General features: G+C 37.8%; 1 protein-coding gene across 1 annotated transcript; it reads right to left on the bottom strand.

The window, feature by feature from the left end:
• LOC109826636 lies at positions 2291-2614 on the bottom strand. The gene has a single exon (XM_020393658.1). The coding sequence runs from the start codon at positions 2612-2614 to the stop codon at positions 2291-2293; it is 324 nt and encodes a 107-aa protein (XP_020249247.1).

Raw genomic sequence — 11634 nt, 5'->3', positions numbered from 1 at the left:
ATTGGGTTTGGGCTTGGTTATTTACCACTCTGCCATCCATATTGTTATACCTATATAAGGGATTGTTTAGAGGTTCTAATGAATCAGAAGTAATCAAAGTGACATTCTAATCAAGAGAGATTAGGGTTTAGAGAAAATTGAGAGGTTGTACTCTATTCTAGTGAGATTGTGAGAGAGGGATTATAATATTTTTATACTCATAATCTAGAGAGGGTATTTTCCTTTGCCACATACTGAATTGTTCTTGCGTTTCTGTCATCCTCTTCTCAACGCACCTTCGATAATTCTACGATCAAAGATGCTCGTACGATGACTCGTATCACTTGTTCATATCATATTGTATATCTATCTTGCAAGAATAATATTTGAATTAGTTTTAATTAGCATAAAATTAGATTAGATTAGTATAAGACCCTAATCACCCCCCTCTAGGGTCTAACATACGGGAGTGAAGTCTATTGCGGCCTTATTATGGTACACTAACTAACACACTCAGAGTGTAGTTCATCCACGGTCTCATTGTGGGTACCAACTAACCCAACTCAAACATTCATAACTATAATAACCATTACTCTTAATGATGCTCACTATTTGGCTACTCCAAATGATGGATTCGTGTGTACTCACGCTCAGTATGTGTACTTCTCAAAATATGCGTAAATATCAACTCACAACTTGTACTACACGCTCGTAAACCGAACTCACATGTAAAAAGATCAAAACTCACAAAACTGGGCCTGATCAGTCGACCGACAAGGGCTTCAGTCGACTGATTGACTGCGTACACAAGGACGAAGCACGTCCGTCAGTCGACTGATGTTCGTGGTCAGTCAACTAACCAGACCAAAACTGCTAGGTTTCAGTTTTGTTTATTTTTCTTCAAAGCTCGTGTTTTTATTAATATAATAGATGAAACTTGATCTAATACTCATGAACACTTAATAAGAGGTTTGTTTAAACAAGATAATTCACATAAATTCATGGATCTAGGGTTTATTGTTCAATTAAAACCAAACTCTTGCTTAATTTAGTTAATTAGGGTATTTAAACCAAAATAAAAATGTAATTATCATGTTAAAACAACCCTAATGATAATGATCGTGTACACTCATCAAATTTCAGATTTATACTACTATTCATAGCTTTGATTTAAGATTTAAATATCATAAATTAAGCATTTAACATCCGATTAAACCCTAAACATGAGACTAGCCATAATTATCATATAAATACTTGATTTTTAATTAAGGAGAGGTTTGGAGGGAAGTGATCTTGCCTTTCACATGTGCAAATCCCTCTGAAACAAGTAGGACTCAATCCCTCATCGCCAAATATCATAAATCTCATCCTCCTCATGGTGTTCGCTTCACAAAGCTCTCCCGAAATCACAAATTAGGGTTAGGGTTTGTGGAAGAACGAGAGAGACTGCTAGGGTTTAGAAAAACTGATGAAAAGATGAAATTTTCGTGACAAAAATGTATATATATAGGTACAAACCCGAACTCAAACAGCCCAAACCCGAAACCCAAAAGATTATGAAAAACATGCCATTAGTTGACTGATGCCTGCCATCAGTGGACTGATGACCTCCCGTCAGTCGACTGATAGGGAACGTCAGTCGACTGATCAGAGGCTTTCCAGCTTCAAAATCTTGTGCATGTTTTACTCGTTTTTTGTGCATGTTTACAGTTGTATACTCTCATATATCCTCTTTATTGATCTCATATCAATTGTTAACATAATTATTCATCCATAAATACTATTTATCATGATTAAAACTCATTTATCATTATAAATCATAATATTTTCAAAATTTATAGGGTTTTACATTCACCCCCCCCCCCTTAAAAAAATTTCATCCTCGAAATTCCGCAGTCGTATCTTAGAGATTAATAATACGAGAAAATCACGTTGAAGGAATAATCCAGACAAGGAAACCCTCTCGTACACATCTCGTATTATTAATCCCCAGATATGAATCACAAGCATTCATTTACACTTAACTACCAAGAATACAAATACTCACACTTAACAACTAATTAAATGGAACTAGTACGTCGGGCGAAAAATCCAAAAAAGGAACCCCTCACATATATACCATGTGTTCCGAGTGATTAGGAGCTAAGTGTCAATGACCTCATTCCAGCGTTAAATATAAATGTTTCTATATAAATAACGTGAATCACAAATAAGTCATAAGTAATCATTTTACCTGCTCAAACAGGTGAGGGTAGTCCCGATGCATATCTTCCTCGTGCTCCAAAGAAGCCTCCTCAACTCTTTTTTGGTTTCACTTGACCTTCACTAAAGGAATCACCTTATTTCTAAGCTTCTTGTCCTCCCTTGCAAGGATGCAAACTGGAATCTCGATGGTGGTCAAATCTGCCTGAATCTCTAACTCTGGTGCATCAATCACCCTCTGCTGCTCCCAATCGTGTAAATGCTTCTTAAGCATCAAAACATGAAAAACACCCGACATTGATGATGGAAGATCTAGCCTATATGATTCAGCACCAACGTGCTCAACAATCGTAAATGGACTAATGTATCTTAGGGCAAGCTTTCCACGTCTGTCAAATCGCTGAACACCCTTAATCGGTGACACCTTCAACATGACATAATCTCCAACCTAAAACTTTAAAGGTCGTCACCTCTAATATGCATAGTTCTTTTTCCGACTCTGAGTGGCAAGAATATGCTCTTAAATCAATACTACCTTCTCCGTAGTCTATCTCACAAGTTTTGGCCCAAGTAATAAGCTGTCCTCCGTTTCTGCCAAACAAATCGAGGATCTACAAGGCCTCCCATATAACACCTCATACGGTAACATACATATCATTGCCTGATAGCAATTATTGTAGGTGAACTCAATCAATGGAATATGATCCTCCAAGGTGCCATGGAAGTTGATAACACATGCCCGCAACATATCCTCCAACACTTGGTTCACTCTCTCTGTTTGTCCATCTATTTGCAGGTGGAAAACACTGCTATATGGCTATCGAACGAATTCTGGAAGCTCTTCCAGATATGAGATATGAAAACTAAGCCACGATTTAATACAATCGTCTCTGAAACTCCATGCAATCGAACTATCTCCTGAATGAAAATCCTCACATAAGTCTCCATCGTATAAGTCATCTTCACTGGTAAGAAATGTGCCAACTTCATCAAGCGATCAACTATAACCTAAATGGAATCATTCCCCTTGCTTGACCTTGGCAATCTTGTGATGAAGTCCATGGAGATATCTGCCCACTTCCACTCTAGAATGGGTAAAGGCTGTAGGGTTCCTACGGGTCTCTGATTTTTTTCCTTTACTTGTTGACATGTAAAACACTTAGCCACATACTTAGCAATCTCCCTACGCATGGCACTCTACCAAAAATATCCTTTCAGGTCCTTGTATATTTTGGTTGTGCTTGGATGCACGGTGTACATGGTGTGATGTGTCTCATCAAATAAATCCTTCTTCAACTCTGGATTATTCGACATGACTAACCGGCCCTTCATTCGAAGGCCTCTATTTACTCCAATGGTCTAATCAGCCTTAGGCTCTATGGAAATCTCCCCCTTCCGGGTTCGGATCTAAGAGTCCTCTAACTGAGCACTGACCACTCTATCAGACCATCATGATTGCATAGCCAAAGCTCCCAAAAATATGCTGCTCCCTCCAATCTCTTGTCTAAAATCAAACCGGCTAAGGGTGTGAAGATCTCGATATAATGAGCATATCAAAGCTAAAATCTGATGACGACGCTTCCTACTCAACACATCTACTATAACGTTCGTCTTCTCTGGATGATAATGAATCGCGAACACATAATCCTTAATAAACTCGACTCATCATTGATGCTTCTGGTTGAGTTCCTTCTGGGAGAAAAAGTACCTCAGACTTTGATGGTCCGTGAACAACTCAAACTTTACTCCATAAAGGTAATGTCTCCACATCTTCAGTGTGAAGACCACTGCTGCTAACTCCAAGTCATGTGTAAAATTACCCTAGAAGGGGGGTGAATAGGGTATTTACTAATCTAATCTGATATTGATGCTAAATTAAAACTTATTAAAGAAATATCCTAGTAAGTATGTTATGAAACAAATTATTTGCAATGATAAGCAAATATAAACAATGTGAAAAAAGGCAATATAAACAATGAGATAAGAATAAGTGCGCCAATGCTAAACATAAATAATTAATATGATCACGGAGTTCGGTCACCCTCAACCTATGTCTCCGCTCCTCACCCTTGAGGAGAATCTCTACTAATCTCAAAAACAAGTACACAATCTGTTTTCTAGCTCACCAAAAACTTTTACAACTCTCACAATGCAATCACACAATACACCCTCTAAGTATTGGTCTACCCCGTGTCGTCTTCCTCATGTTCTCAGATTTACAATCTCTCCCTAGGCTTTATAATCGATGCCATTCCTCTTGAAATCGACCACGTCTCTCCCAACCACTTCTCTCGGTGTCCTTATGTATTATAATATGATCTCTCGACAAATAAGCTCAAATACAAATTGTTTATTCTCTAACAAGATGAGAATTAAGTTTAGGCTCACTCTCAAAGATGCAACCCACAACCAAATTACTATGTGTGAAAATTCTTAAGCTCAAGGGCTGTGTGTGTGTAAACAATGAGTATAATGATATCAAAATTAAACTCAAATTAATCTAGCATAAATATGAGAATTTAGATAGCTAGAATATGAGTTTAGATAAACTTCTCTAAAATAATAGAGATGGAGATATGAAGCTTGAAGCTCAAACCGAGATGATCCCCTCTTCTTGTGAAACTCTCTTCACAAAACTAAAATACACTTTTGATCTTTGAAAACTTGAAACAAACTTACAAAAACTTGCTTTAAAACTTTTCTTCGTTTTTAGTAAGTGTTGAGGGCTGAAGGGTATTTATAGTTGCTCAAAACAATAGTCCAAAACCGAAGGAAAACACCAAAAATCAAAATCTATAAAAACTAGTTGTTATTACAATGAACTACTATTCAGTTGACCGAACTGTTCACCAACACTATTGACAGAATCTGAAACCTGAAAATCTACGTAGCTGACTTTATAAAATCAATTAAAAATAGTCATTCAACTCCTAAAATCGTGAAACCTTTAGGAAAGTTTCTAAACATATAGGTAAATATGTTAGAGAAAGAACTTATAAAATATCACCTTCCATTTGAGAGCAATAACTATTTTAAAGAAGATATTCTAGATTCTAAAAATTGCTGAAATACTTGAGTTTGTAAAATCAATTTAACATAGTAAATCAACTCCAAAAATGATAAACTTTTGAGGAAATGTTTATAAACAGATAATAGAACATGTTAGAAAAAGAATTTCTCAATTTTAATTTCCTATTTATGAAAACTTATTTATTATGCAAACTGTTAAACAATATGAAATCATCAAAACTTGATTTTAATGAATCCAATACAAACAAGTTTTGAAACACTTTTTAATAGATTAATAGACTTGAAAAAAGATATAAAATAGTGTAAACAAGTCTTTAATCCATAAACATATTATTTCCAAATAAAGATGATAAATATGAAACTAGCATGTATATTTGTAAATGTAACTATTTGTTTCATATTTATTTGATTTAACTTAAAAGCGAGAAACTAAAAACGTATATGTGTGTAATATTTGAGCTTATAAGAATAACACATAAAGTATAAGATCTAAACTAGAAATAATATACTCAAGCTAAGAGATCTTCGATATGCTCGTCTTGGTTGCAGATGAAGCTTGAACTTGTACTTGACTTGAAATGCAATGCTTCATTCTGATATTCCTTCCTATTAGCCTATTTGTTTTGATGATATTTAATAAACAATTTATATCTAATATTGTTTGTCTAGTATTTGTGTTTTGTATTTATTGTAGGCAAATAATATGTTGGAGGATGGATGGAATTGCGCATTCACGATTATATCCAATGGAAGTTGGCGGAATTGTGGTATGAAGCCTTGAAATTCAAGTTAAAGATCCAAGTTACCGTTTCATCCGTAAGTTTACCAAGAAGAGATTATTGAAGATCAAGATCATTGCTTGGGTAAATAGTTTAGGTTTTATATTATGTGTGTTGGTACTTTAAGCTCAATCGTATACACACATACACGTTTTTGGTTTTATATATATATATAATTATATATACATGTTTTGGTTTTATAAGGTTTCAAGTTTAAATATGAAACAAATACTTATTTATATTGTAGATGGTAAAAAATACCTCCGTGGACTTGCAAGAAATCCGCCTGTAAGGGGAAGTCGCCCAAAGCCACGCGAATTCACCCTTTATCACAACTCACCAGACCGAGCCTGCATTCAAATCCGCCAGCAAACGCCAAGGGCGCTAATATGGCCAGATATTTTCTGCCCCACGTGCTGAGATGGGCTTTCCCACCTCTTTCGACCCAAAGGGAGAGGGCACAGTACTCCAAGACCGTCAAACGGCCGCTCACAGTACGAAGGACTGGGCAGGTGTCGAGTCGACCTGAACATTTATAAATGCAACTTACCTCGGCTGTCTGAGTCAAGAGACGAATCCGCCAGCATTCGGCGAGCTGTCCAAACCCACTCGAGTGCTGTCAAAGCAGCCTGCACCCTCATAAATGCGACTCACCTCAGTTGTCCAAGCGAAGGGTGAGAGCCGCCGGTGCTCGGTAGTTGGTTAGATCCACGCAAGCATCCGACAGCCGTTGTCACGCATACGAGGAGGGGCTTTCCCACTCCTACGTGACACGCAAGCATCCGACAGCCGTTGTCACGCATACGAGGAGGGGCTTTCCCACTCCTACGTGATGTGATGCAGAGCACAGCTCTTCGAATGACCACTCGTGGTACGAATAAGCAGCAGGATATCTCCGAATAATGTATGGTCACATCCCATAATTCAAGAAGCAGTCAAGCTGTCCTTCTTCCATTTAAAAGCCTCTTCTAGCAAACTTTGAGAGAGGTCGAAAAATTTTGAGAAAAGCAGTTGAGACCGAGCTCCTTGCATAATCCTTGCATTGCAGCATCGTTTCCTAGTTCCGAGCCCCGATCGCCGACGAACTAGAAGACCCGAACTCTATCGACTCGAGCTTCTGCTGCGTACTGAAGCTCCATGGAAACCTCGATCGAACGGTCCAAGGGAAGCAAACTCGACACGAGCATCGAGCGAAGTATCCTGTAGCCACCAAAAGTCCCCACACTAAACAAAGAGGGCATTCCCTCTGCTTCTGTTGTAAACATTTGATTATTAGTTTATAATAAGCCTTCTTATCAATACAAACGAAACTCCCTATTTTCGGGAAATCAAATTTACACCCCACATATATACATACATACATGTTTCATAGTTATCATGTATGGTTTTGATAAACAATGTGTTTTGCCACATATACATGAAAATAAACAACACATATACATATATATATTTTTCATGATTATATGTGAAAATAGTGTATTCTAGTTTATAGACTTAACAATCATAATATACATCTTCTATTAAGTTTATAAAATCAGTTTATGTAGACTTAACAATCATAATATACATCTTCTATTAAGTTTATAAAATCAGTTTATGAAGTTTCAAAACATGATGTAGTTAAAATGTCAAAACTAGCATATTTATTATCATGTCTACAATCATTTCCCAAATTTTTATATTTTTCTGATTTTATTTGCTATTTTTAAAAGGAGTTTGAAAATCAGATTTTTGTTTCAAAATAGGCTGATAACCAGTTATCAGTCGACTGGTAAGTCGACTGATAACATCAGTCGACTGATGTGTCGACTGAAGAAAACACCTAGAATAATAAAAAGTTTCTGTTTTGTTTTGGTCGACTGACCAGTCGACTGAAGAGGTCATCAGTCGACTGATAAGGTCATCAGTTGACTGTTGAGATGGAAAATGCCTCTAAGGGTCAGCTCATTAGTCGACTGATGAAAACCATCAGTCGGCTGATGTTGTAACGGCTAGTTTTTCAGCCTGTTCCAGTTTTGGGTTTTTGGTCTTTTTGCCTTGTTTTCTCTTGGTTTTAGGGTTCCTATAAATACCCCCACATATCCTTAGTTTTATTTACTCAAGAGAAATGTTTTAAACAAGTTTAAGAGTGTTTTAACAAGGGGTTTTGTTTTGGTTTAAGTTTCGTTAAAAAGCTTTTAAGCATTTGAGAGTTTGTTTTGTGGAGACAATTTCACAAGAGCTTGAGGAAGATCATCAAGTGGTGTTTGAGCATTCAACTCTTCTCCCTCTCTCTCTTGATCTATAAAGAAGTTCCCTTAAACTCAATTCTAGCTGTTTATTATTTTGATTCTAATTTCCATAAGCTAGATTTCAATATTGAGTTTAATTGTTTCATGGATACTCTTTGTTCACACACAACCTATTGAGCTTATTGTATTTGCATTCATAGTATAATTTGGGGTTGTGGGTTTGTGGGTTTGTGACATTAGGAGTAAGCTTAATTATGTTCTCATCTATTGTAGAGAACAAATTTATATTTGTGTGCCTAATTGTGAGTTGCACATTGTATTACACTTGGACACCGAGAAAAGTGGTTGGTGAGAGACGGAGTCGGTTCCAAGAGGAGTGGGGTCAGTAGAAAAGCCTAGTGAGAGGTGGCAATTCTGAATACTTGAGGAAGGTGACACGGGCTAGGCCAATATTTAGAAGGTGTAGAGTGTGATTCCAAGTGTGTAGTTATAAAGTTTTCGGTGAACTAAAAAACCATATTGTGAGGTGTAAACGTTATTCAGGTGAGAGTAGAAAACCCAGTTACAATAGTGGAGTTCTCCTTGAGGTGAGGAGCGGAGACGTTGGACGTAGGGACCAAACTCCATGATCATATCTTTTATTTGTGATTGCACTGGCGTACTTATTCTTATATTCATATTTTATATCGCCTTTGTGTATTACTCTTCATATTGCCCTATCACATTTGTAGATTATTTATTTCACCCTTGTATTAGTTTATATATCCTTGTATATAATTCACAATATATCTCTTTGCTATGATATATCCCTTTGCTCATATTGCTTATTCTTCCTCATAACACATTGTATATCTATCTTGCAAGAATAGTTTATTGAATTAGTTTAAATTGGCATAAAATCGGATTAGATTATCATAAGACCGTAATCACCCCCCTCTAGGGTCTAATACTTCCATCCTCCAATGGATATGATTGTATAGGCGCAAGTCCATCCAACCTCTAACAGGAGGATTTTTATGTAGAATACCTAATATGTAAATATGAACACTCGGCAAACGTTGTTAGGAATCGTTTGTTAATTATCAAAACTAGATTATATAGTAGGCTCATAAACATGAGACCTAACAATGTGTGGGATAGTTATGTTCATGAGTCCTCAACTGCCTAAAAATGTAAGCTACTACTATCTGGGCCTGCATAAAAATACCTTCTAGACCCGATAACGATGCATCCGTGTAGATAACAAAGGTCTTATTTCTGCTCGGGATGATTAACACTAGCGGTGTATTCAACTTAGTCTTCAATGCTTTAAAGGCCTTCTGGCACTTTGGGCCCCATACAAATTGTACACCCTTCTTCGTAAGGTGTGTCAGTAGCGTGGTAATCTTTGAGAAGTCTTGGATGAACTTCCTGTAAGAGCCAGCCAGACGCAAGAAGTTGCAAATCTCTATAACGATCTTCAGCTGCTCCAAATCAAGTACTATCTCTACCTTAGCTGGATCTACAACAATGGCCTCCTTTCTAATAACATGGCCTAAAAATCTGATCTCAGATAACCAAAACTCGTACTTGCTAAACTTAGCATATAACCAGTGCTCCCATAAAGTCTACAACACCAATCACAAATGATGCTCATGCTTGGCCTCCAATCACAAGTAAATGAGGATGCCATCGATAAACACGATCACACACTGGTCCAAGTATGGAAAAAAAACCTGATTCATCAAATTTATGAATATCGCAGGTGCATTGGTTAGTCCAAATAGCATGATAAGAAAATCAAAAGACCCATATCGAATCAGAAAGGTAGTCTTAGGAATATCTATCTCCTGAACCTATAACTAATGATAATCAGAACGAAGATCAATCTTTGAGAAACACTACACTCCTTATAACTGGTCGAATAAGTCATCAATTCTCGGTAGTGGATAACTGTTCTGGATAGTGACATTATTCAACTCATGATAATCTATACATAGGCACATACTACCGTCCTTCTTCTTCACGAAGAGGACCGGTGCTCCAACAGAGAATGACTCTGGTGAATAAAACCCTAAGATAATAGCTCATCCAACTAAGTCTGTAGCTCCCTCATCTTAGTAGGCACCATACGATAAGGTTCTCAGGATATCGGTTCTGTGTCCGGCTATAACTCCATGCAAAACTATACCTCTCTTACTAGAGGTAATATTGGTATGTCCTACAAGACATCTTGATACTCTAAGACTACACGTGTCTTACTTAAATCGGCACCCTAATCCTACATCATCACTTCCTCAACGTAGGATAGAAATGACTATGAAAATTGGTTGCTCGGTGAGATCGCTACAACCAACTTAGTGCCATCGAACGCTCGCAAGGTGACTGTCTTCGTAAAACAGTCGATACTAATATGGTAGAAAGATAACCAATCCATACAAAGAATCACATCAAACTCGGACATACGCAGGATGATCAAATCAACCACGAAATCAGACTCGCCTAAGCTGATAATGCATCTCCTACATATGCTCTCTAGAAGCGACACATCACCAAGAGGGATGAAAACTAACAAAGAAATATTAAAAGGTTGTGCAACTAGATAGAGTCTAATCATGAAATCATGGGAGATGAAAGAATGCGAAGCACCTGAATCAAAAAGAATACGAGCTGTGAATGTGATCACAAGGAACGTACATTCCACCACGGCCCCACTCGCACCATGATCGTGCGACATGACTGCATAAACTCTACCGGTAGCTGTATACTATTTTACTGAAGACTATGAAACATATGGGACTATTTGTCCCTGAGGTGCCTCCTGGATGGCGTATATCTGTCCCTTAATCCTTGGAACAGTCGGCGGCACCTCAATCCTCTACTGCTAGCCATACCCATGGACTTGCAGTAGTGGACCTTATCCACGACTCAACTGTTGTTGTCCATTCCTATAGATCTGTAGCTGTTGACCCTGGCCTCTGCCATGCTGACCTCTTGCTGGTGCCCTATGATACTCTGCTACTCTATGACCAAACTTATGGAAATGAAAACATGCTCCCTGAAATATGCGCCGCTATGGCTTCCTCTGATTTAGCTATGTTCCCTTCTTGTAAGGGCCTTGTTGTTAATGCTGTGAACCTTTGTCCAGCTGCTGGGGTCCTTCGGGTCCTGAGAAAGGTCTCTTGTCCTTACCTCTGTGATGTCCTGCTTTAGGGTTGCCTTCCTTGTTCTTATAAAAGATCAGTCTCTCTCTCCTATGATGTAGCAATGTCGGCTACCTCTCGTACTGAACGGAATCATCTAGAAACATGGTCGCAGCGAAGGCTTGAATGAAGTCTCATCAGAAACATCTAAGCCCGGCGCTCTCCCGACTGCCACATATGCATAAATCGATATAAGCTCATGAATTTACTCTCATAGTCAGCAACGGACAT

The sequence above is a fragment of the Asparagus officinalis genome, chromosome 10, assembly GCF_001876935.1.
Source record: "Asparagus officinalis chromosome 10, Aspof.V1, whole genome shotgun sequence".
Lineage (NCBI taxonomy): Eukaryota > Viridiplantae > Streptophyta > Magnoliopsida > Asparagales > Asparagaceae > Asparagus > Asparagus officinalis.
This window is presented reverse-complemented; position numbering and strand designations above follow the sequence as displayed.